The sequence below is a fragment of the Aythya ferina genome (genome assembly GCF_964211825.1).
Source record: "Aythya ferina genome assembly, chromosome: 4".
Taxonomy (NCBI): Eukaryota; Metazoa; Chordata; class Aves; order Anseriformes; family Anatidae; genus Aythya; species Aythya ferina.
The window spans coordinates 12,205,278-12,231,960 of NC_140300.1; the positions used below are offsets into that span (position 1 = coordinate 12,205,278).

The following is a 26,683-nucleotide window of genomic DNA, read 5'->3' on the forward strand; positions in this document are numbered from 1 at the left end:
CGCGGATCCCGCCGCCGGCGGGCTGGTGTAGAGGAGGGATGGAGGGGAAAGGGAGAGTGGGTGTGCTGTGTGGGGGCACGGAGGGAATCGGGGGATTGCGATAGTTTGTCGTGACACGGCTTGCTGGGAGGGGTTGGCGGGGGAGGGTGGGGCTGAAGGGAAGCCCGCCCGGGGAGGGAGGGTGCTGCTGTGGGCTGGGTTTCGTGAGGGAGCCGTGAAACTTTGGTTCCCTGCGATAAAATGCCGCCCGGGTCGGGGCTGTAGGCGCCGCCGGGGAGTGAGGAGGGTTTTAGTATGGTATGGTGGCAGAAGTGGGCCACCGTAGGACCGAAAATACGACAAAAGGCGCACCCGAGTGCTAGTTAACGCGGGTTAGTTGGGAAAATAATAACGCCCTTTTAGGGTGTGCGGTAGGTCTGTGCGTTTCTGGGGTGTATGAGCACGTCCAGGTCAGAGGAAAGTCAACATTACGTAAGATGTCAAAGTAAGGCCTCTGTCCGTGCGTAATCCCGGGGCTTGCTTTCCTTTTATTCGTGGCTGAACGTGTGGTTCTCAGAGATCCCCAGCGAGGTATGTCATCGAAACTGGCCAACACCGCGCCTTTTGTGCGAGCAGAGCCTTCCTTCAGCCGCTGGAGCCAAGCTCACTTTGGAAGATTGGTGCCCGCGCCCCGGATGCAGGCCTTTCAATGGGTTAAGCCTGTACATAAAACTATGTCTCATTAACCATGCATGCAAGCCAAGGTAGTAGCCACTGCCTCCCAGCCTCTGTTCGTGACACAAGAGCAGCATTACTCTTAGTAGTTTTCCTTTTTTTTTTTTTTTTTTTTTTTTAGCTAGGCTTCATCTTTTTATAAACGTCCCTTACCAAGCACCTAATTTAGTTGTAAATTTGGCTAGCCTAAGTTTTTTAAAGTTAAATAGGCAGGATTATGTGGCTACATCAGCTACTGACGTTCTCCTAAGGGCTGCCGAGGCAGTAATTGATGTCATATGAACGTGGAGCTGATCAGCGCAGTTCCCTCCGAACCTTGTGCGAGTATTCAGGGAAAGCTCAAAAGAGAAAGCAGTACTTTAAACCCCGTGCTAGAAGGGCAGAGTCATTCTCTGAGCTATTTAGTTACTGTTTAAGTTATTTTCTTGTTAAGAAAAGCTGAAACTGAAAACGGAAAAGCTTGGGGGAAAAATCCTGCTGGGTGTTTTCTGCTGAGTCACTCCACTGGTTTATCAAAAGCATTTCACCAACAATGTAATACGACTCGCGCCAATCCAAATCAAAGCTTTTGTTTGTGAGCTGAGAATCTGAATTCCCCTTTTGAAGGTAGAAATAAAATAGTAAAATGTGGGACACCTGGGATTTGTCTATAGTAAAAATTGGCTCCAGTTTAAATCAATTTCCACGTGGTCTCCTGGATGTATTGTCAGTGTATTAGTGATGTATATCACCAGTACAAATTCACTTCCCTTATTTAACAATTTCTGTAGTTTTCTTCTGCGAAAAACTCTGTGGAAGGGCCAGATGCTCCGAATATCAGGGTCCTCCTAACGGGGGAAGTCAGCGCATGCAAACACATGACAGGTTATTCTGAATATTCACGTAATTGCTGTGTGACATTTCAAATCAAGTCCTGGCTTTGTGGTCAGATCTAAGGAATACTGATAGTGGATTTTTTGTTTGTTTGTTTGTTTGCTTGTTGGGTTTTGTGGGTTTTTATTTTCCTAACAGCCAACCAGATTCTGGTCTCCCTTTGGCAAGCATTTCAGAAACAGCTGGTACATGACCATATGCCATGCTGGCACTGCTGTGAGCTTATTTCCCACTTGTCCTCCTGGTCAATCAGACCTGCTCCAAGGACAGCTGGTCCCTTGGCATGTGAAGCAGCTAATGAACTTTTTCTCTGAAAAGCTGTAAGGATAGAGTATGCTAACTCCAGTCAGTGGCCTTTCCATTCAGAACTGCTATCAAAGGTGGAAGTTCTCTAAGGGAATGTTTTGTGTTGCCCCTCTGTGACAATCTAAACTAACTAGTTGGGTGTGTACTGTAGGTAACAACATGTGTTTGGAAAATCAAGACGAAATGATTTGTGTTGAAAAGAATGTTGAACAGGCTGAATGACTGACAGATTTTTGCCTTTAGTCGTCAGCCTCAGCAAGTGCCACTGTTTCCCTTTTTCATTCTGACCCCTGCTGGAAAGGGTCTCCAATGAATTTTATATATATTTTTAAATGTATATAAGGTTCACCATGAAGTATTTTTTTCATATTCAGGAGTGTACTAAAGGAGGAGTTCACATCAATTCAGCATTACAATAATCGTGGCTTGTAAGCGTTTTACCATCAGACATAGATCTTACTTCCTTGAAATTGGTCAGTTTATAATATTCTCTGAAATTTCCTGCTAGGTGCAATAAAAAGCTGATTTTCCCTGAGCAGGGGTTCTGTATCTGTTAACTTTGAAATTCATGAAAACCAATCAGTACCCTATTGTTCACACTTCATAAACTGTTCGTATAAAATGCTTGATAGAAACAGTCTGCCCATTCAGCATTTTAGAAATGAAGACAGAGCAACATTCATAAGGGAATAAATGTAGTCCAAGAACAAAAAAGATCACCCAAGTTTGCAAGATCTAAATCCAAATATATACAGAAATTTGTAGATAACTTTAAAATCCAGAAAATGGACAGACCTTAATGTAAGGTCCAAGGTTTGGTCAACAGATATGCGAGGCGTTTTATTGGATATCATGATACACAGCTTAAGAAGTATATAATTATCCTTTTGAAATTACTTTGCTTAATTGCATGAAGGCTTGCATAACTTTTTTACTACTCTTCACGGTCAGTTTCAGGTTTTGAGTGAAGACTCATGCAAAACGTTCACACCTCCCAGAAGTAATTACTAGGTACAAATGACACATTCAAAAGGCATTCCTCGGCACTAGATCAGGTTTCAGATTCCTTTTTACTGATCCCTCTTTCACTGCACGGTGGAAAAGCAAGCTGTTGATACCCGCAGCAGCAGAGGGCCACTGGAACCAAGCTCGCTTTCTTGCTAGCATTAAGGAGCTCATACACATGAATGGAAAGTAGTGCTAAATTTCAGTAGGATCTGCGTTAGGCCAGTTAGGCCTTTTTCCTTCTACACTTTGCTGTAACAGGTTTCAGGTGAGTCACTTGAAAAATCAGTTTCCTAATTCAAAGTTGATATTTTTTTCCTATTTAATTCGACTACATTGCTCTAACCTCAAAATGTACTTTTACTTTTTCTGAACAAAAACTGCCCGTAGGAAACAGCCTCAGGAATTGCAGGGTAGGCAATTAGGTTGGGTTCTGTAATGAAAAAGAAAGCCTGGGTTTGGTGTTGGTATTTCTTTCTTTATTTATTTTTTTTTTAAACATCCTGCTTTGGTGTACTCTTGCCGTTTTTCATCCTGCAGCACTAGCAGGTGGGAAACCCTAATAATACCTTGAGAAGCCTTTGGGAAGTCCAAAATAATACGTGCACAGGCCTCTGTCACAACATGCTGCTTTGCGTCTAAAACAGACCACCTGAAGTCTACCATAAGAACAGATGTGAAAGCACTGTGATAATCGCCTACACTTTGGACAAACAGCCAAGCAGTACAAAAGATAAAGAAAATGAAACCTTTATACCACATAATGAGGGTAAAAGTCCAAGTGCCTAGGTATAAGTATTTGAAACAATTAAAGCAAGGATCAGCTTTTGCTAGTGATGTAATGAACATGGTACAGAAAGTACAGTGTTATAAAAGTGAAACAATTTCCACGAGTGGTGAAATACAAAGCAAGTATTACATGTGATTACAATTCAAGGACATTCACTATAAAATAAACCAATGTCTCAAAATCTGATCTTTTTTCTGTAATGCATATGTAGAAAAACTTGAAGTCGTAATGAGGTACTAATTCAATTGCATTATATTTGTTGCTACATCAGCTATTGTCAAGCCATTAAGTTAATTACATGTTAAGTTTTAAACTAGATGAAACACATTATGACATCTGTTTTTTCCTATTTACTACAGCATTCCAGAATTACCATGTTGGAAATGTCTGAGGTTTTGGCAGCTTGCTGTCTTACAAATAGTTCATGAATACAATTAACCATCCTTGAGTAGCCTGCAGCATCAGCATCCAATCCTTGCTTTACTCGTCAGAAATATAATTATTGTTCCAAAGTAATTCCACCGAGCATTTTTTTTCAGATATTGGCCATATTTTCAGCCAGAGAAAATGCTGAGAACAGAGTTGGTTGCATGATACTAGTTGCCGATCTGGCCATACATTTTCGAACAAAGACTTTAAAAAGAGGACTATACTAAGAGAGTTATTCAGTCTCTATTAATGATTTACATAAAATGAAAAGTGAAATAAACACATGAAAATATATCAAGTTCTTAAAGCACTGAAGATATTATTTGTATACAAAACATTGGTATTTTTTTAACATGGTATTCTGTCACATACCCTGGTAAAAGCAAAGATCCTTTGTTAAAGGCTTATTCTTGTGGTACTTTGACATTATGTTTCAGCTGATCAAAAAAAGCATTCTTATTCTATGGTAAAAAACTGCAAAACAAAAATACTGCTTGTTTTCAGATACTTGCAAAAATGAAATCCATATTTTGAAATCTGTGGCAGGTAAGTGAATCTGTATGCATGATTTATAGGCTGTAATAAACTTACTCTTATTCTGTGTATTTCTTTGTTTGAGCTAACTGTTTTATCAGTGCAGAAGCAGGAGGGAGAATGGTCATAGATTTGACTGATAATCTGAAAAGTGCTGCCATTAAAATAACTAATTTCACATATGTTGGAGAAGCATTAAGAGTGGCTGATCGATGCCAGCAACCATTATAAAGATTTCATATAGAACAGGGAAAAAAAAAAAGTCAACTTTGACAAAAGCAGTGTTTTAAAAAGGGGTAGTGAATCCCAACCAAAAATCATTTACTATTTTAATCTTGGAAAAAAACATTTCAAAATACATGCTGAGATGTAATACCTGAATTTCCAATACTGTAACTACACCAAGGGGAGTTTTCTAGCTCATGTGATTGACTGCAGGGCTGTCAGGCTGAAACAGAAAGAACTGAGCAGCAGGAGAGAAGGAAAGGATGTTTTTCTGTCAAGAAGTAACATGTTTTGATACTTTTCAACTATATTGATACCCCTCTAAAATTTCTTTTGTGATAATTTGCTTTGTAATTCTAACTGAATTATATTTAGAGGCTCATTTGAAGGTTTAGTTGATGGCACTTGTCAAAAGGAGCAAAACTATCTGACTTTCCAAGGCTATTTTGGATTTGGTATTTACATTATAAAAGTGTTTTCTCCCAAGAAAGCTCTCTCTGTTGAGACGAAAACTGCTGTTTTCTGGATTTGATGTTGAAATTGGTGTGTCTTTTGAGTTTGATACTATTTTAATATCCACTCTTGAGGGAGAAAAAACAGGAATAGCTTTAACTGGCTGATTGAAAATTCTGTCTTGATGTGAAAAAAAACAACAACACACATTTTGGCAGTTGAAGAGGTTGTGAAATAAAGGAATGGTTAAATGTCTAGACCCAGCCAGCCTCCCCAGGCATAGGGAAGATGGCAGTCTTTTCACCTAACATAGGAACATTTTATTTTTAATTTTTCCTTTGAGGCTGACTGATCAGGTAGCACAAGGAGGAGGCACTATAGTCTAAGCTAACACAGTGGAGGTGTACCAGAGGAGAATATTAGATGCCTGATTTGGGCCAGAACTACAAATCACAGATAGGAATATACTCCTACAAGAATGATTGCTTAGATTTTATTTATCAAAGGGGTATAGTGAACACAGTATCATTAAGTAAGAGAATGGCTTCTTTCTTACAACAAGTATTTTCTCCCTAAATGTCAATGTCAATATTCAGAGGGGTGAATATGAATTGGCAGTCAAGAGTATTGTTTGGCTTGTTGCAATACTTTGATTGTTGAGATTTTTCTTCCTGGGAGCATACTTTCACAGAGGCATGTACTTCTGCACAGTGAATGGCATTTCACCGCAATGTTTTTTTCAGGGAGGAAATGAAATCCTTCCTTAAGAAACAAGCTGAAAAGCCCATGCATCACTGTTGTGCATAAAAGTTATTTCTGTATCTGGTCATGAAACACCGCAGTGCCAAAAATACTATGAAAAGATTTCTTTCACACTCAATGAAAAACTGTAGGCCCTTGTAAAAAGGAATTCAGTGCACCTGTATGAGGCACTAGCATCTCTGCCCCAAGTGCATTGGACCACCAGCTGATTCAGGAGTCTCCTATGCTAAAGTGAAGATCAACTTGGAGCTCATCAATGGAAAATGGCACTGAAATCATCTGAAGAGTCAGCAGATTTGGCCTTGCCAGAAGAGTCTTTGACCACTAAGAAGTTTTTAGGAGTAAGTAGAATGTCAAAGAATATCAAAACAGGCCCAAACTCCCTATCTCATGCTGCTGAAAATACTCCTTTGAAATGAGACATTTTGGAAAGCAAACTCTATTGCCAGTTATATATATGCAGTTTATTCAACTCCATAATGGAAAATGTAAATATTATCCCTATCTCAGAAGTTACTGTGAGTTACCAGGAGGGCAGATGTGGACTTCATCCTAAGCTGTTCTCGCAGCTGCTGGTTAGAGCAGTCTTCTGGAAGAGCTCTCTCCACAGGCAGGATAAGACTACTAATGTCAAGTGGGAGCACTAAATGGATTTTGAGCTAAATTCAGTGCTATTCATGGGAATGGGCTTTCCGGGGATGAGTTTAGACACTTCTTTCCCAATTACATCTTTAAGAGTTCATTTTGGGATACATGTAAGTATCTAAGTGTGAGAGTCGCTGTAGATTTTCTAGTCCAATGTGGAAATTCTAGTAAGTTTCAAGCTCTTCCTTGGGTAATAGGTGACCTGACTAGCTCTCTTGGATTTAGGCACCATGCAGACCAGAGCTAGTAGGAAAGAGCTATTAGGAAGGCCACTGAGCAGAGATAGGATTTTATAAATGAAACATGTTATTTGCCCTCTCTTTATAAAGACATGCACATTTGGGAAAGTGTGGAAGGCAACACTGTTACTCAACTGTTTGAGTGAGGGGGTAAATTCCTATAGTTCGGATTCACATCTTTTAAGATATTTGATAGATTTGCTGTGCCTACACGCACTATTTCTTCTGTGAATGAGGTTAACCATATATAGTATAGTAGGCTTCATGTTCCTTGTTTGTTAGATTTAGCACTAATAATGTCATGTGCAGTGAAAATAAGACATTCAGCTCTGATTTCTTTTCAGCATACTCATTAACTGACTTTCTAGATAGTCACTGCTTGTCATTACTTGTGACAAGGGAGTTTTGAAAACTTACATGAGCTAGTGACAGAAAGAACTGTCCCATTTGTTTTACAAAGAAAACCTAATATATATAGCTAATTAAATTAGCAATAGCTAAGCTGAAATTTAACAACTACCTGATTTCACTGGCGTTAGCAGTCTCATCCAAAGTCAAGATCAGTGCTTAGATTGTTCTCAAATTTTGAGTGCATGATTTTTTGTCAACAGTTCTACTTGCTCTTGTTACATGAGATGATAACAAACCTCCATGATTTGTTACATTTATTTTATTTATTTATATTTTTGCCCATAGATGCAGAGAACATTTTATCTGCACACTTTTTTCTGGCTCACCATCCCATTTCAGGTGTTCACTTGACACACGTCTCATAGAGGGTAGCCGGGTTTTCAGTTCATGCAGTGGCAGGTTAAATCAGTGTACTTCTTTGCTTGTCATGTTGATTTTGGAGGAATTTCGCTTTAATTCTGTAATGATTATGTTCTCCAATGCACTTCTCTTATTTTCTGTGGTGATAGGTTTTGTAATGTCAGCTGATATTATATTCCTTTGGCACACCTATCATTTGCATGCACATAAGGCACTGAAGGTGCTCATTATTTTCAGCTAACAAGTAATCTTGTTCCCACTTAATTTGAAATACATTGTTCTCTGTATCCTAATTTTGGCTTTTACAGTTACTTGCCTCATTGCATTTGGATTACACGGCACTGTGTTTTAATACATCATATTTAAAATCTGCAAGATAAAACATCACAATAAATAGAGATGTAGATACAACTGCAATGGAAACATTACGGCAGCTAGGGAGGTTACCGTGATTCATCACCTGCCAAGTGTGCTTCATCATAGGCACAGTGGGCAGTATGGGACTGCTCCACTAAGTAGAGGCTCTGTGTCTCCGACGGTCTCACCAGGCTCTCAGTTCCTCAGGGCTGAATAGAGAGGGCTGTACCAACAAGTTTCTGCACTCACGACAGAAGCAGAACTCTCTACAGACAAGCTCTTGTGCTAATACTATTGCAGCAGCAACCTGTCCTCAGAAGGAGCTGGGAGGGTTCATCGGAGGTTCATGCACCTGCATTCTCCACTTTTTTAATGCTGGAGGACAAATACATACACCAGTCTCTGCTTGCCAAGTGATGGCAAACCACTCCTTCATGTGGAAGCAGCAACTTCTGCTAAGATTCATGCACCTTCTGAATTAGTCATTTCCTTTCATCTCCACTCCAAGCTTGTACAAGATGGTAATGATGGTACGAGAGGAATTGTCCTGTGGGCTGTATTTGGCTTGCACAACACCCACGGTAGTGTATCATATTTGCAGACAGTATCAGTTACTGTTTGCAGTGGCTAAATGTCTCAGGAAGAGATGAACATAATGCCAACAAAAGAAGTAAGCTTCATAATTTAAGTTATCTCGTTGGGAAAGTTTTACCACATACTGCTATAAATGCTGTTTTCTTCCTGCCTAAGGGTTGTTTTGCTTTCAGTCCTTTTTTCCAACATATAATGAAAAAAACAATGTGTATGCTACAATGTGAGGGAGTCCACAAGAAATCATAACAGAATGCTTATATTGTATTGAAAAACTTGCACTGAAAAACCTGCTCTGAAGATAAGTGAAAAATATGGTCTGCATTTAGTTTTGCAGAAGAGAACATACACTGTAAGTCTCAATGCCTGGAAGGGCTCTGAGGGAAGGACCATACGACCTCTTTCTGAGCCTATAGCATATATATGTTTCCCACCTCCACAATTCTGCCATTTAGGTTGTGGGCTTCTAGAAAGCACAGAATAACAGTGATACAGCCACATTTTCAATGCAGCAAAATGTTAGAGATGAAGTTATAATGAGGTGAATCTATGGTTAATAAAAAAAAAATCTCTTACTCCCTTGGGAAGAAGAAAATACTGGTTGCAAAGTTTGTTGCAAAGTCCATAAAAATAAAAGCATATATACATAAATGTACATTAATATGTTAGTATACATACATGTCTAGAAATTATGCTGGTATTTTCAGATATGTTGAATGGTATGTCTGGGCATTTCTCAGTATACACGTACATCATTTCCATGCGTGTTTCAAGAGATTGACTGAATTCTTGAAGGTGAATGATAAGGGAGTGCGGGTTGTGGAGCACTAAGATAATGCAGAGAGTCACCTGCAGGGTATGAAAAGGGTGGAGCTACTAAATTTAATATGTCAGACCTCACAGCAGTTGAATATTTAAGTTGTCTCTGTGTCATTTAATACATTTTTCAGCATCTCATGATCTCTTAGATCTCTTTTGGTGGATTGTCTGAAGACTGTGCCCAGTCATAGTGAAATACCGGTTTACAATGTCTGAAGACTGTGACCCAGTCATAGTGAAATGCTGGTTTACAATGATAAATACTCCTTCAGGAGTACATGTTGTTAAGCTGCTCTTTTGAAAACTGAAGTGTATACTGAGACTTAAATATGTGCTGAGGTGTCCTTGATTTCTCTGGGACTTAATCACAGGTTAAAGCAGTTTCTTGAATATGGGCTGGAAAAAATAAACAATTTATAACTAATTGAGAAGGAGGAACAGAGACAGTTAAGGTCTTAGGCTGCTCTTGTCATCCATATATACATGTTGAAAATATAGTTTTCATGTAAATCTGGGCAAAATTAGAGCTGTTTAAAAGGAATTCATAATTTGCATAGGGTTTTCAGATAATAGCACAGGACATGATTAAGGGATACAGGCAAGAAATCTGTAAAAGAGAGAAAGGAGTACATCAGAGCCTGCATCTGAACTTAGAAGTCATTGAATTTGGAGAATTAATTCAAACCTATCTCTACAGCAAACATGATTTGTAATGGCCAGAAGACGCTGGGATGATATCCAAAAGCCAATTAATAAAACAAAAGCTATTCATGTATTTAATGACATGCATCCTGGCAAACAGCTTAGTAGAATTGATACCGATAAAGCTAATGGAGCATGGTTATCAGTATTCAAGACTATACCTTAAATATTGGAAGAATTTACCTGGACTTGCAGAATAAACATTTTCCATACCTAAGTAAGTTTCTATTTTATAGAAAATAATGTGTTATTACAATTCAAAGATTCGGTGCCATTTAAGAGAATTTCTTACATATACCAAGAGTATGGAAAATACAAACAGGGAAAGGAGCAGTCCATTATGAAACACTTTAAAAAACTTGAAAACAAAAACACATGCATCCTTTAGATTCTTTTCTGTGCTATTCCAATAAAAATAGCATATAAACATTTCAAATATTTGAAAAGTATTACTAATATGTGCAACTTTAGCCAGTATATATAAAACAGAAGCAACTGTAAAAGAGAAATAGAAGCAATTTCAAGTAAGCAAGTGTAGCTAGTCGCCCACAAATACCATGCAAAAATCTAGGACTAGCTTTCGTTTCCTTTATTCCACTTTAGTGCTGCTTACATTTGATCCCTTACAGAACAAAAGCAGTACAACTGAGGCAAAATGTGACCTTGCAGTGGCACAACAGGCTGCCTGGAACTTACATATGGGAACACTTGACAATTCCAATCCTGAAAATATTTTCCCATATGATTTTTTTTTTCTGTATTTGAGAATTTACATAAAAGATGTGCCACATGCCAGATAATTATCCAAATAAAAACTTTTTTTTTTTTTTTTTTCCCCCAGTTTAATTGTATTAAAATTATTATTACAGGACAGCAAGGAACAATGGGCTCCAAATGCTGGCTCAGTTTGTTAGATCCCACATCTGTGTACTGTTTTCTCATTTCCAAATGTGCTGTATGTCCATCCCAGCTGCCAGTCAGTGCGTGATGCATTCAGTTCACTGCTTCACAGGACACACCTGGTTACAGTGTCAGAAACAAGGTTACTCGGTGATTCAGCCTAATAGAATTACTGGTCGCAACTGGTAATGGAGTTACTCGCAGCCATCTCTCTATAAATACATAATGAGGGGAAACTTCAAAAAGAGGTAATTCTGCCGAGCAGATCAGTTGTGTCCATTTGGGTATTTGAGAGAGTAAAAAAAAAGAAAAGAAAAAAAAAAAAGTTGTTTTATTGAGGTAATCTGTATGAAAATTTGTGTTTTCTTTAACAGGAAATTTTAACAGAAATTAATACCTCAAACTGAAAAATTGCATTCAAGAATTTGGAGCTTTGAATTTCATCAGAATTCTGGATTCTGATTTGGAGCCAAAATTAGGAAATTACCTAACAATCAGAGCTGCAACTTCTACCTTTAATGGTGGCTATTGCACAAGCAAAGAAAAAGGTATTGGAGCTAATAGCAATTCCCCAGCTAATATGTAACACTTGTTTGTCATGTTACTCCCCAGAGTGCTCTACAAATTGGCCTTCTCTCGTTTTATGGAGGAAGAAAGAGGCGCAGAGAGATAAGGTGGTTTCCTGGAGGCCTCGGAGCAGGCTGGAGGCAGCGCCCATGCTTTCTCAGCCTAGTCCTGTGGCCTTGTCTGCTGGTACCCTGGTGCTTGCTGGTCACCATAAGCAGATAAAATCCTTCCCTAGACAGTGTGCATCACCTACCGCTGTCACGCAGTGTGTTTCTCCTTCGTATACATGTGTATTCCCTTGCTTTCTCAGACTGGAAGAACAAGGAAAAAAAAAAATCCCTTCAATTTTCAAGATGAGAAACTGGAGCATTGTAGTAAAATTAGTGCTGGCAGGAACGTTTATCCCTCTGTGACCTTTCCCTGTTTTCTTTAAATGAGCAGCTTCTTTCCCTGCAGTCTTTGTGATTCCCTCTTTGTGCCTGTTCAAAGAATCAGTTGAGACTGATTCAAGCACTTTCACAGGCAGCAGCCAGACGAATACATTGCATTTCACTGAGCTGCAAATGCTGGTTAAGTCACAAGATGCTCAGACATGAAAAGCTGTATCTTAAACAAGGGACATGTTCGCTTCTCTTTTCTCCTCCTCCTTCCTGTGTGTGAGAGGGGTAAGATTCACTTATTATCATTTATTTGTGGAACAGGGAATCTGATCTCTTCATAAGTCATGCAGCAATTTAACTATCTGAGCTGAGTAAGCTTTTACAACACATTTAATTGTACTGTTTAAATTGATGTGTGGTTATACTGGTATGAAGGTGTTTTACACTGTCACTGTTTTTCCTTCTGCTAAGGAAAATATGAGCTACAGTCATGGAATCATAGAACCATAGAACAGCTCGGGTTGGAAAGGACATTAAAGACCACCCAGCTCCAACCCCCTGCCATGGGCAGGGACACCTCCCACCAGACCAGGTTGCCCAGGTCCTCATCCAGCCTGGCCTTGAATACCTCCCGGGACGGGGCATCTGCAGCTTCTCTGGGCAACATGTTACAGTGCTTCAACACCCTCTGAGTGAAAAATTTCCTCCTAAATTCTAATCTAAATCTCCCCCCTTAGTTTAAAACCATTCCCCCTTGTCCTGTCACTGTCTGTCTGAGCAAAAAGTTGCTCTCCATCTTTTTTTATAAGCCCTCTTTAAGTACTGAAAAGCTGCAAAAAGGTCACCCCAGAGCCTTCTCTTCCTCAGGGTGAATAGCCCCAACTCTCTCAACCTTTCTTCATAGGAGAATACGTAATGACACAGTGCCACCTAAACTGGAGAAGTACAGCTTTAGCTGTAGAAATAATCAGGTCAGCACGACTTTCTATCGTAAACAAGGCCTATATTGCACAGCCAAGGCTAGATTGCTCACTTTTTCAAAAGGTCTGCCTACAGAATATGCACAACCAGTGTAACTAGTTGTGTTTTAATAAATAATAATGATATGTGTCTAATTACAACAGCCCATCTAGGCATTTCCTGTAGGCCTCTCACAGGGTGATGAGGCGCTCCTCACCTCACCACACAGCCACAATTACAATATACGTAATTTCAGAGCTATGGGCTGCCGGCAAGTAAGCACTGTCCATCTAGAAGAAATGTATTGTCTGCAATTGCTTTCAAGGGCTCAACCAGGCAAATGTTTACTCACAGGCACAGCTTTTATGACCATGAATAGTCCCCCTGATTTCAAAGGGATTATGCCTGGTAGTAAGTATTTGCAGAATCAATGCCTTAATCAGCATGCTTAAATGTTTAATTTTGTCCTCTCCAAACATGTTTGCAGGATGCTAAGCTAGTCTCATGATTCTCCACATGCAGGTTAGCTCCTCTTTTGGAAGTGCATTGCATTTCAATTTTTAAAAAGCTCAGGCAAGCAAAACCCACTGTTGCACTTACTCCAAGGTGTATCACGGTGTTTTGTGATGGATATAGTAGTCGTATATCGCACAGGCAAATGCGTCAATAGGAATGTGCAAATAATCAGATATAAAAGTGCAAATAATAAATGACATTGTTCCAAAATCTTGTTGAATAGTGGGATCTGGAAACTGGAGGTTGGATTGATTGCTAGAATGAACAGATACCATTCACTGACGTCAAATGCTAAGGTAAAATGGAAAAAAAAATAAGTAGAAAATAAGGGCTTTATGGAAAGAAAATTGACACAAATGTTTTTTTGACTGTTTTACTCCTCTCTTAACATGTGGCCTGTTCCTACTCTGTTTTTGCCCTGTTGTCTTGCTGTCATTTTTTCCTGTCTCTATACCCTTTTAACACATCTGTACAGTGCTAAATCCGAAGATTCAGTTTTGCCTGTTACTACAAAATCTGTGTGGTTTGTTGAGTGCTCCCCTCTGCCAAAAATCAGTGTCAGGACTTTGGCTCTTGATGTTTCCCCCTAATGCTTAAACTGTAATAGATCACTACAAAATTTAGCCACAAAGGTGCTCAGCTTCCTCCTTGTAAGAGGGAGTGCCCTTGAAGGTATCTCAAGCCCTTTCCAAGGAGCTCCAGGAAGACAAGTGGTATGTCTGTGCTGTCCAAATTGATCTGCTGCAAATCTTGCATCTCCTTCTTACCTTCTGTCATCCACTAAGCCTGTCTCTCAGTGTGCACCTGTAAATTCAGTCAGGCACCTGATGGCTGGCTGTGTAGGTGAGATATTCAGACACATGTGATAGCTGGGCCCATACCTGAGCTCCACCTCTCCGTAAGCATGGGTGATGCCCATGCACTCCAAAAACATGCTGAGACCTCCACGCTGAAGATGTACTTGGTGTGTAGCACCTGGGTTATGAACACAATTTTACATTTTGGCAGTGTGATTAAAAACAGAGTCACAGCTTTCTAGAAAATGTTGTGAAGAAGGTAGAGTTATCCTACAGCACCTGTAAATTACATGAACCTAATTATGTCTTTATTTACAAACTGTAATAATGAAAATCTAAATCCACAGTACAATCAATACATGTTGCCTTTGCTCTTACTAATGTATGCACATAAATAAGAGTACAGGGAGAAACTGTATGTATATATGATGAGGTTAGTACTTGGTGTTTTCACTGCTGAGATATACTACCAATAAACATCATTTAATGTTAATAAAGTAACATTAATAATTTAAAAATGGGAACTGCTTACCAGCAGCACTTTGGTAAAAAAGTATTTGAAGATTATAGAAGAAAAAAGGCACAGATGAGTCAACAACATATTGCTGCACAAAAGCAAATATCCTATGAGGTGGTATTTAGATGAGTGTTTCATTTAAGTAAAACCAAACAATCCTTCCACACTACTCACCATGTTAGAGGTCTGAACTTAAAAATTAATTGTGTCTGGTTTTGTAGTTCAATGAGACCAAGAATCCAAGGAAGAGCAACGGGACTCATTGCCTTCCCTTGATCATCAGGACCAGAACCACAAACTGAGATGTTGCAGAGAAATTTACTGTGCACATTTTTGGATCTAGATGATATGTGTAAGTGTTGGATGTCATAAAGTAAGCAGAGAGTGAGATATTATTGACTTACATGCCACCGAAAGTATTTACACTTTGTGAAAAATACAATGACTGCCCTGTTCACAAAGCAGCACAGACCTTGCATAAACTGGGGCTGAAAATTTAAGGGTCTCCATAGCAAGAGCAACTTAGAAAGAGATTATATTGGGGCAATGCTGAAGTAACGAGGCATCTCTCTCCTGGCCAAGATTGTCAGAGGCAGCAGCGTACAATAGGAGATTAGACAAGGAGCCAAGAGACTGAATGCAAATTCTTCTGTTATTGACCCACTCAGCAGTAGTGTTAAGGTCAGTGTTTCTCTCTCCTTCCCTTCCCACTGTACTTCTTGTTTCCTCCTTTATGTATTTTGACCTTTTTGCCACCTTTGACTTTTATCTCTTTGGAGCCTGCCAATCTTTCACTGTGTTTCCCCAGTGTTTAGCACAATGCGTCTCTGGATCCTTGTACGACACCGTAGAAGCTACTGCAGTAGTAATTTAGCAGGGAGGAAATGAATTTCTTTCACAGGCAGAGAAGTTATCCCAAATATATATTAACATCTGAGACTTGAATTTTAGCAAATGTCTCTCTGCTTCTGCGGCATCCACTTCAGCATGCCATTGACTTCACAGTAAGTATGCTGCAGACTGAAGCTATACATATGCTGCAGACAGCTTTCCTTTGGCTGCATACTGCAGAAGTTAGACTGGCATTAACAGCTGTCTGCAGCACAGGTTACAGTAAAGCGTATCGTGTTCACATCATCATTACATACCTTGGATTCCTCTGTAAGCCTCAAGTCTGGGGGTGAGGAGAGCCCTTTGGACCATAAATATATTAGCTTGCCACAGTGACCTATGTAGCTCTGTCTTTCAGCTAAGAGAAAAAATACTTTTATTCCACAGACATATTATTGAGACTGCTGAAAAGCAAATAAAGACATGATTGTCTCCGTTGTTACAGAAACTTGGAGACATTTCTGTCTGCCACAGATATTACGAATATTCTTAATGCACCTACATTTCTGGAGCAAGGTTAAGTGTAAATCTTCATTCACAATGCAACGTGGATAATTAACAAGTGTGCTTACAGCTAAGTGTGCAATAAAATAATTCATTATTATTCATTATGCAGTTTGTAGGGGGCTGGCAATTTTCTTAAAGGGAATAGGAACAAGGCTGTAGAAACAAGAGGTAATTATTAGAAACCTATGGAAAAGAGAGCTTGACTTTTATGATGCATGAAGACTATGGAGAAGAAATGGACTGAAGGGACAGAGGATCAAAGATGATTAGGAAAAGAAGCATGCTGCTTTCACATGGGAAAGCATTTGCAAAAAAAAAAAAAAAAAAGTTTCACTTTCCTTGGCACAGTATCCTTAAAAAGGCTCCAACAAACATTAGGGGAGAAAAAAAATAAGTGTGAATGAACATAGAGGAACATCTAACTGAGCATGGACCCAGAGAATCTTTTTTTTTTTTTTTTTTTTTTTTTTTTTTTTTTTTTTTATCACAGTTCAGTATGGAGTTAGGAGGTAAAGATCTTTAAAGATAATGCATATTTGAAACTAATTATGTCCACAGCTACAAGAGTAAGTTTGGCATAAGCAGAAATGCTTCATTGCCTTTCCTGATACGGGAAGCAGGGCATGACACAGATGTCTCTGACTGAAAACAAGTTCTCTTTTTTTTTTCTCATTTGCTGTCAAAGTTTAACAAACTTATTTGCATTCACTTCTCGCAAGATTTCTGATAGTTGTGTCACTTGCAGGCAAACCTTTGTGACACGAAATGCAGCAGCCAACTCATCAGAACTACAAACTCTGAGTTGCACCACTTGCAGTAAAAAAAATAAGCAGAAGATTAAACAAATTGTGAATATAGGATATTAACATGTTTGTTTCTACTTGGAAATCATCACCAGTTTTGAATCTTCCCAGAGAAATTGCCCTGCAAAGCAATTTCCCCCTCTGGACTCAGCACGCTGCTTCTGCATCATTCCCAATCCCCGCTAATCCTGGGCACAAAAAGCCCACGCGGCCGCTGTGTGCTGCTGCGGGGCACGGCGCTATGGTCACGGGGATGGCCCTGCACACCGGCTTTTCCCCTTGGTATATTGCCTTGCATCAAACAAATCGTGTCCAGAGCTTAAAAACACTCATCTGCAAATATTTCCATTACTAGGAGAGACCCTGCTGCTGTGTGCAGACCGTTTTGCAGCAAATGGCAGGGGTCTGCAGGTTCAGCCCCTGCAGCAGCTCGGCAGTGAGCACCTCTAGCAAAGTGAGGACACCGACCCCTCCAGCAGGGTATACAGAAGTTAATTCCCAAGACAGTGCTGTTAATTGCTTAATGTACTTGAACAGGTGGAAATTAGTAACTCAACTTTTTGTCCGATGGCATTTGCAGAAAGATCCCCTGCAAATGTTCTCAGCCCGTGCTGCTGTTGCTACCACATTAATGATGTGCAGCGCAGTGGCTCCGAAAGGCACCGGTCATAAATCAGCTGCCGGCTGCGAGGGTATCAGTGACCCTAGAAAAATGTGCTCTGCTGGGGGACGGGGGAGGACACCAGAGATAGCTGCTTGCTCTTTCTAGTCGATTAGACGTCCAGAGCCCTACAAGTACAGCTGGCCTTGTCATATGCAACATGCCAAAGCCAAAGACGGCTGAGCGTGGAGAGCTGCTCTTAGCTCATGATGTGTGGTCCTAGTCCTGTGAGGGATCTGTGAGTACGAGCTTCCTGATCCCTGATCCCTGCAAGGGTACATGAGGGAGGCCGAAGGCATCTCATAATAGACACGGAGTTATGTTGAATATTTAGGTGCCTACGCACTTTTTTTTTTTTTTTAATATCTTTTGGCAAATCCCTACAACTCAAACAGGAATTAAGGCATTAAAAAGGGAAACCTTTTTATAAGCAAAAAAGAAGGCATCAACATAGCGTGAAATAGAGAGATATTGTAATGCAGACAGAGAGAAAACTCTTGTTTCTAAAAAAAAAAAATAAATAAAATACATGCCATATAGCATGGGGAGAGAGCCCCATATACCAGAGCCCCAGCAGTGCAGCTGGTGTGGCTCGGTCTGAAAGATCAGCCCAGCATGGGAGCGGAGATGAAAGCACCCAGAGGAGCCCCACGCACTTTCATCCTGAGTTATCGCCATGCAGCAGCATTACAGCTGCGGAGGAAAATAACCACCCCACGATGAGTGTAAGGTGAGCGGGGCTCTGCAGCTACGGAGACAATCTTGGAGCTGCCAGCCCAGCTCAAGATTTCTGTTCTGGCTTCTCTGTGCAGCAGCTGGGGCTGAAAGAGACCAGCTTTTAATTCTGAAACTTCCACTGTGATATTCACGTACTTCCCTAAACCGGAGATTTGTACAACTTTTGGTCTCACCGATCACTCTGTGGGAAAACAAGGCAGGCAGATAAAAAAAGATCACTTCCTTCTCCCCCTCCCCAATTCCCTGTTTTTACCTTACTTTGTAAAAGCAAATCCCCAAACACTGTATGCCCTTGAAAATACCTTTTTTTGTTTGTTTGTTTGTTTCCTCACTTTTAATTTCTATTTACAAACACTGTTTCCAGTTTAAATACTCTACAAAGAATTAAATATCTTTACAGTTAAACCTGAAAGCAGCCGACCCCAAAACACCATCAGTTTTTGCAGCTGTTTTCACGGCGTGAGCCTGCCTCCTCTCTGTGTTTACGCAAACACGCTTTATCCCATTTTATTATTGCTAAACTCCTGCCGATCGTCCGCTTCAGAGAAATATCTGCACGTGACCTGGCAGGCATCCCACTGCCGATAACCCCGTCCGTCCCCGCTGAGGCCCCAGCTAATCGCAGCTCCCCACCTGCCTGCCTCCCCCATGCGCCCTACCAAGCCCTGCTCGCACCGCTGGGAGCTGCTGCATGTGCAGCCTGGCGAGGTTATCCCTCATGGGATTGCGTTTTTAGTATTTCCTCACCCCTTTGCTCCCCTGAGGAAGAATTCAGCTTTCTCTGGCTGCTTTGTATCATGTCAGATGGCCTTCTGTAAATATAGAGGCTGCAAATGCTCCGTTATGAGCTCCTCTATGGGAAACTGTGCCTGGATTTTTGCAAAAAAATGTGTGGAAAAAAGATTAAAGTTTTCAAAGTTCCTTTACTTCTGCTAAAAAATGAATCATCTATACATAAAAATTAGGTAAACTTAAAAAATGGCATGTTAACATACCTATAAAGAACAAGTGCATAGCAATGATATAAATACTGTCTGTATCAAGATCTAGAATATAATTACAGACTCAATTTTCTGAGGGATGAAATAGGCTATTTTTCAGAAATTTGGTTCTGTCTGTTCCTCAAAGATACTGAATAAAATGATATAAGCTTTGCCCTGCTGCATCATTCATACTAATCAGAAAATGTCCTCTTTTTTTCATAATATCTGTAGTAGTACAATTGCTTCTTGGAGAATTATAGCAATAACAGGGTATTTCAACCTTGATGACTGGGTAATACTGAAGTATGGCTATGGTACAGTAATTCAGATTGTTGCAGGTACAGTGGGTAATGGGTAAGGTGTGTTTTCTCCTGGCTATTTTTTTTTTCTTTAAATAAATGCAAGCCATTCTCAAGGCTTGCCACTGAATTTATATTTTCCAGTGGATTTCCAGATGTTTAGGTATCCATCCTGCTTGTCTCTTATTCCTGCAAAACAGTAGAATGGGAGATCACTAGTATTTTCATTTAACTTCTGTGTTATATATTGCAATTTGATTTACTTTTGTGACGAATATATCAAATAATGCATCAGGCCAGGTTTTGCGTGAAATAAATAGCAATCAGCCACTCTCAAGTTGGCATTGAAGTGCTGCGTAGGCAGGGTTCCCGATCCACTTGAGAAGCCCACTAGTGCTCAGATACCTAAAACAGATTTATGTACAGCTCTGCTGAGCCTGACAGGGCTTATGGGAATGAAATGGCTACGTTGCATTTCAGAAGCGGCACAGATGCTGTGAGGTCTCAAGATGCAGTGTGGCAACATGTGAAGAGACCCCAGTGAGAGGCAAACAAGGTTGCTCTGGAACTAGGAAACAGGCCGGCTCTGGAACTGAATTGACCTAGCAGCCTGCCCCAGCTCACTGACCCTGCCAAGAGTGCATGCGGTCATTAATCTGGGTGCAGCACCATGCTCATACCAGCTTCCAGACTGAAGCTACTATTTTTGATTGTGGTGATATGTAGACATAGTAATTTGTTTGGAGGCTCCTGTCGCGGTGGTGTGCAGCAGAAGGGAACTGTGCTGCAGGTCCCTGGTGCCTTTGGGTGACATTGAGGTTCTGCAGTGCCTCGCGCAGCAGAGGTGGGGGCCAGGACCTGTCGCTAGCAGATCCCAAGCTGATAAACTCCACCGAGGTTGCTTGGCTTGGCTCCAGCCCTGGCTGCAGGAGACACCCAGCAGAGCTGCTGGACTTGCTGCATGCACTAATAGGCTTTGTCTCCTTGGTTCATCAAAAGGCTGACTAAAACCAAGATTAGGTTCTGCAAATCCATCCCTGCTGCACTGGGATGGGGTTCTCTGCTCATCCCAGAAGTATGCTTTGATAGTTCATGTAAACAGGTGGAGAAGGGCAGCAGGCAGTGAAAGCTGGGAGATAAAAGGGAAAGGCAAATCTGCTCAGGGGGAGGGCTAATCCGACAGCCCATCAGTCCATCTTTAATCTGGGAAGAAAGGCTGTAATCTCAAGGTGATGCTGGTGGGGTACCCAAAGAAAGTGTCACACAGGGCTTTCTGACACCTTTCCTTGCAGCCTTGTCTCTCCATGGTATGCTTTTTATAACAAATTATTCCATCTAAAAACATTCTAATACATCAATGAATAGTGCTGGAAAGTTTTCTACATCATTTTATCTTGTAGAAGCACATAGGAACCATCCAAATACTATTAACGTGTAGTAGATTGGGAACTATGAGAACTTTGTAGTTCTTAATAGGGAACTTTTGAACTTATTAATAGCCTTTTATTCATGATATCAGGGTAAAATTTATATCATACTTTAGAAAATTATACTAAATCAACTCCAGTGGATATGCCACTACTCATGGTTCAGCCTCGAGACATGAAGTGGTAACTTAGAGTAAATGAGACATTGTGCCTGAAAATATCTAGCACAACACATTACCCCAGTGTTCACATTTGCATTAGGTGTGACATAAGGATTTTCCTCTGGACTTCATGGGAAATGCATTTTGGGCCTTACACTGCTAGACTGGTCTTGATGCAAAAGAGAGTGTAGGACAGATTTAGGCACTGTAAAAGACTGTTCAATATAATAATACTACTTGATTCTCAGTATTTTGTTTGTCTTTAATGCTCCCCTTTTACAATTAGTAAACAGGATAACTGTTTTCTTTATATAATTCACACTCTCTAAGTGAGCCATAAAAACCATCTGTAGCACATCCCATGCAGTTTTCTCTGACTGTCCTCCAGTACAATCAGGCATTTTCATGGGGATCTCAAAGCAGTGAAGTGTCCAGAGCCAAGCCTCAGGCATCTGATGTCCCTGCACTTTTTTGAAAATTTCATTTTCCAAATTTGTGTATGAGTGGGTATATGTTTTTTAAGCTGAACAGTCCCTGGATACATTTATTTTTGTTCTGGTTTTGTAAGAATCCTTCTGTCTGCTTGTTCACCTCTCTTGTCACTCACACCAGTAATTTTCTGTTTATCAGATTTGATTGAAATTAGCCAGGTAGGTGAAAGTCTCACAACAAATTCCTGTAAGGCTTGTGGGAGAAGGGCATCCACTAGGAGAAAGCTTTGACTGTGTGCTCAGCAGTATCTGATCTGCTGCTAGCAAATTGTTACATGTGCTGTGGGCAGCCAACCCAGTACATGTACACAAACCAGATGTATATTTAAATACATATATTTCAGAACCAGACACGGCTATACCGCCTCTTGCTCAAGCTGGGAGTTACCACACATGGGATGAAGGTGTGTGCACCACAGAGTAAGGCTAGGTGACGTGAGGGATCTCAGAGAAGACATGAGGAGGTCTGATAGAGGGGAAAAGAGGGAAAGACATGTAAAGATGTAGGGCACAAATCTATATGAAACCAAACTACCAAAATCGATATGAACCAGACTATATAACCGAATCTATATGAACCAGACTTGATTGTCTCTGCAGCTTGTGGGACAATAGCTCTAGTAATTGCATGACTCAGGTGGCAATGAATTTCTTAGAAAGGATAAAAGTTTCTAGTGTGGCTGTGGCCAGGCCTCTTGCTCCCATGGAAAATCGGGTTGTTAACTGTGAATTACTTTGTTCCAGTCTCACTATATTCATATGATACCTGGGGTTTGCACCATTTGGTTTATCTTGCAGCTTCTGGGGTGCACACATGTATATATCACTTGCAAAAGCAGCAGCAGTAGTCACTGTTCTGTATGAAAGGTGCTATTATGCGTTGGTGAGAGGGGCAGTGAGAAGTTTGTTAGGAGAAACGGAGTCAAGATATGTCTGTGGCCAAATTTGCTTGAGCTGATGTACATGCATACAGTATAAAAGGCAACATTTTTGCTCTAGCCTTTGTATTCAAAGAAATGTCTGGACAGCAGGCATGCAATAAGTGTCAAACCATGGTAGAAAACTTGATGCTGGTCAGCTATCTGTTCTTGTTAGCTTCTTAGAGTACAGGTGCTTTTTTTCCAGCTTAAAGTGATGAGATTAATATAGATTTCTTGTCTTCGTGTTTCAACCAACAAGAGAGCAACATATTTATGGTGAAATAAGAAAATATATTACTTGTGAAAATACCCACTGGAGAGTCTTGAGAACAGCAAAGTCTGCTTCTTGTTCTTTTGTTAAAAATAGTGAAATGCAGCCTCCCTTCCCCACTCTGTCACAAAAAATGGACTCAGCTCTGACTTGAGGAGACTAGATTTATGCAGAACTTTTTGAGCTGATGGGCCCAGGTACCAGCAAAGGAATTTCATAAAGCTCGAATGATATTAGAGTTGACTGGGTAATATATATTCCATGTGTGTGACTTGCACTTTTGTTGAGCTCTGGCATATTTAATAAATATTTAGGCAAGTGTGATGAATTGGATTGACATCAGACATCAGTTTTTCTACGTGTCCTCCTCCAATGGAGTTGCACCACAACTGTTTTCCCCAAGCAAAAACCAAACTTTTCAACCAAAATGAATTGAATGTTAGAAATCTCAAACATGGTCTGTTTTCACAGGTTTGCCAAACTTAGGTGGGAGGACAGAGGAAATGAGCACCCGTCATGGAAAGACAGAAGACACTAGGACACTAAATACATGACCAAGAACCGGAGAGCTTACATGAGGGAAGGGAGGGCTGCAGGAAGTGCTTTAGCCTGTGCCTGCCCCTTTTTACAAACAAAATAATAATCACAGAATCACAGAATTGTAGGGGTTGGGAGGGACCTCAAGAGGTCACCAGGTCCAACCCCCCTGCCATACAGGTTCCTCAGAGCAGGCTGCCCAGGTGGGCATCCAGACAGGCCTTGAATATCTCCAGAGAAGACTCCACAACCTCCGTAGGCAGCCTGTTCCAGTGCTCCATCACCCTCACTGTGAAGAAGTTCCTTTGCATGTTGGTGCTGAACTTTCTGGGCTTCATTTTGTGGCCATTGCCCCTTGTCCTGTTTCCACAAACCACTGAAAAGTGGTTGGCCAAATCCCTGTCTCCCACACTTAAGGTTTTTGTACACTTTTGTAAGATCTCCTCTCAGTCTTCTCTTCTCAGGCCAAACAGACCCAGGTCTATCAGCCTTTCCTCACAGGGCAGATGCTCCAGGCCCTGTATCGTCTTTGTGGCCCTCTGCTGGACTCTTCCCAGGAGATCCCTGTCTCTTTTGTACCAGGGAGCCCAGACGTGGACACAGTACTCCAGGTGAGGCCTGACCAGGGCAGAGTAGAGGGGGAGCCCATGTTGCCCACTGCAAGCTCTGCCTGCCCTGCTGGCCCAGCTCTGACAGAGCAGCTCGGGTCTTGGATCTGACCCCCAGGTATGAGCATGCAGGCAATGTGATGGTTACAGCACTTTTCAGACAAAATTAAAAGGTCGTGGCTGCAGCTCTGGTGAACAAACCTCAAGCAGTGAGTAGTCACTGGTCTAGGTGCAGATACCTGGCCATGGACACCTTGAGTTCTAGATTATAATGTTGTGCAAGCTTGTCCCAGATATTACTTCGTCAATGTGAAGGATAATCCATGTTTCTTCATCTGGGTGTCCTTCAACACCCACACGGTGCTGCTAATTCATGACAGCTCAGCAACTGTAATTGGCCCTGGAGTTACTTCAGGAAGCTCCTCAGTCCTCGTGCAAGTTGTAGTCTCGTCCCTTTGGTTTCACTATTTCTACAGGCTGCTTCCAGGGAGATAAAAATCAGTGAGGCCTGCAGCAGGAGACACAGAGAGCCTTATTTTCTCCCCTTGCAGTGGGAGCTTGTTGATTAAGAAAAGGATATAGCAGCAATCCTGCAGGAGCAAGGACCCGGAGAAGCCACATTCCCCCAGGGCTCCAGCACCCCCTGAGTGCAATGGTCCCTCTCATCTGTCCACCTCCGTGCCTCCACCCCTGCAAAACCGGTCCTCAAAAAGTGAGTCCATGTGGGTTGCAGGGCAGAGAGGTTGTGACGTGAAAAACCACAGCAGCTTTAGCTGGGAGAAGGAGTGGCCGAATGAACTGCTGGTCTGGAGAGGGGAAGGAAACCCAGAAGATCAGCAGTCGGCTCACACATAAATCAGCAGAATCTGCTATTGCCCAGCCAGATTACTGAATTACCCATCCTGAACCTGGATGGTTTCCAAATGCTACATTGCAGATTCAGCTTATCTAATTAAATGCATTTCAGAGGCTTTGCTTCTCTGCGTGTCTCCCCAGAGTTATTCTGCAAAAATGTAAGAAAAAGCAGCAGCTACCGCTCACAGTACAAGTCCTGGTTTTGCTGTGCTTGGGAGTGCACTATAACCGCTGGGCACCACTTACTTTATATGTACCCTTTTCAAACAGAATAGCCAAGATTATATTCAAGGCAAGATATTTGTCATCTGTTTGGGATGGCCGCAGATGTCACGTAAGGCCGCAGATATTTTTGGCTACCCCTTCAAGGGTACAGCCCCGTGCCCTCTACAGCCAGGCAGCAGCCCCTGAAGGCAGGCTGTACCCTACCTGGGGGCTGTCTGAGCTTCCTTCTCATACATCCACCCCTCAGCAGGAGACACAACCTGAACAGCTCTCGTCAAAATAGATCACAATGGCCTGTACAGACTCTGTATGGGTCTTACAGTGTGAGTAAATGCTCTGACCTGCCTTGGGCCGTGCTCAGGAGCAAGTTGGAGTGGGATCCTTTGCACTATGGGGAATGCAGGACATTTTTGCCATGACTGAGTGGCATTCCTTTCCACAGGGTAGGGAGGGGTTTGGCAGACCTCCGTCCTGCATTAACCAGCTGAGGCTGAGAGCTGTATCATGGTTTGCTCCCTGCAGTATCTCTGGCAAAGCCCACAGACGTCCCTTGAACATCTCCCATGCCTCCACCAATGCAACCTGCACAAAGCTCCTCTTTTGCACTCCTGCATCACCCCTTTACAGGCCCTCCAGAGACTGGGCTGGCACATTGTATCCCTGCCATGGGAAGAAGTATGGTCTTTAAATATAAAAGCAGATTTATTACATGAGAAAAATGCAGGGTGCATTTTGTCAGTATGTTTTTAATACTTTCTGAGGAAAAATATCTTATTACCGCAGCAGTTGCCAAGTCAACTGCTGCTTCCCAGCCATCCCTGAGGAGGGGACAGCGTGTCACCTGGGTGTGGGCAGTGGCTGAGGGCAGTGACAGCTGTTTTTTAATCACATATCACCAGTTTTAATATAGCACAGGTTTTCAACAGTTATTTACAGGTTGTTTTATGACCCCCCTGATGTGACTCTGGATATATTTACTCTGGATATATTTTGATTTCTGGTGGACAAGAACTCATGCGTTTCACCATTTTGTTATTCTCACTCAGATACTCTGAAAATGTACCAAAAGCAGACTCCTGAATTACCACAGCATAGCCCATGTTGCTGGTGATGGGATAAACCTGACATCCCCTTCCTCACTGCCTGGCAGTCCTGGTTGTTTGGCCACCACATCCATTTTCATGTTTCAGGCCATATTGCCAGGGCTTCTGGTGCAACCTCAACCAGGTGAAGTGCCTAAGGACTTTTTAAAGCCCATGCCAAAGTAGAAAAGCTTGAGTTGTATAACCATACCAGTTAATCTTTGAGATGCAATTTATTCCAGTCGGTGCAGGCAGTTGCTGTTGTTTTATTGTCTGCCTTCTTATTTATGATCCTTATCCTCATACTCAGCACTAGAAATTGCATCTCTAACTCTTCCGTATGTCAGCCTGAAACAGTCTTTACAAAATTTT

General features: G+C 41.4%; 1 protein-coding gene and 1 long non-coding RNA gene across 10 annotated transcripts in view; one reads left to right on the forward strand and one right to left on the reverse strand.

Annotated features, from left to right (window-relative positions):
- Positions 1-496: 496 nt before the first annotated feature.
- On the reverse strand, positions 497-19,600 carry LOC311435729 (uncharacterized protein). Of its 9 annotated transcripts, XR_014692345.1 has the most exons (6): positions 18,755-19,600; positions 18,248-18,633; positions 16,001-16,101; positions 15,027-15,191; positions 14,420-14,513; positions 10,263-13,829 (listed from the first exon to the last, which is right to left on the reverse strand). XR_014692345.1 is itself a non-coding variant. In XM_084517096.1 (5 exons), exons 2-5 carry the CDS (start codon positions 16,053-16,055, stop codon positions 11,214-11,216), a joined length of 228 nt encoding a protein of 75 aa, XP_084373222.1. In that variant the 5' UTR covers positions 16,056-16,101; positions 18,248-19,600; the 3' UTR covers positions 497-11,213. The 9 variants fall into 9 exon arrangements, 4 of the variants coding, with proteins under 4 accessions (XP_084373222.1, XP_084373220.1, XP_084373221.1 ...); XM_084517096.1 differs by lacking the exon at positions 15,027-15,191 and having other exon boundaries at positions 497-11,234; positions 11,936-11,993; positions 18,248-19,600; XM_084517094.1 differs by lacking the exon at positions 15,027-15,191 and having other exon boundaries at positions 497-11,234; positions 13,623-13,829; positions 18,248-19,600.
- Positions 18,347-26,683, forward strand: part of LOC311435731 — a 33,494-nt gene continuing 25,157 nt past the window's right edge. Inside the window, exon 1 of the long non-coding RNA XR_014692347.1 lies at positions 18,347-18,444. This is a non-coding gene — a long non-coding RNA (uncharacterized lncRNA). The remainder of the gene's footprint in view (positions 18,445-26,683) is intronic.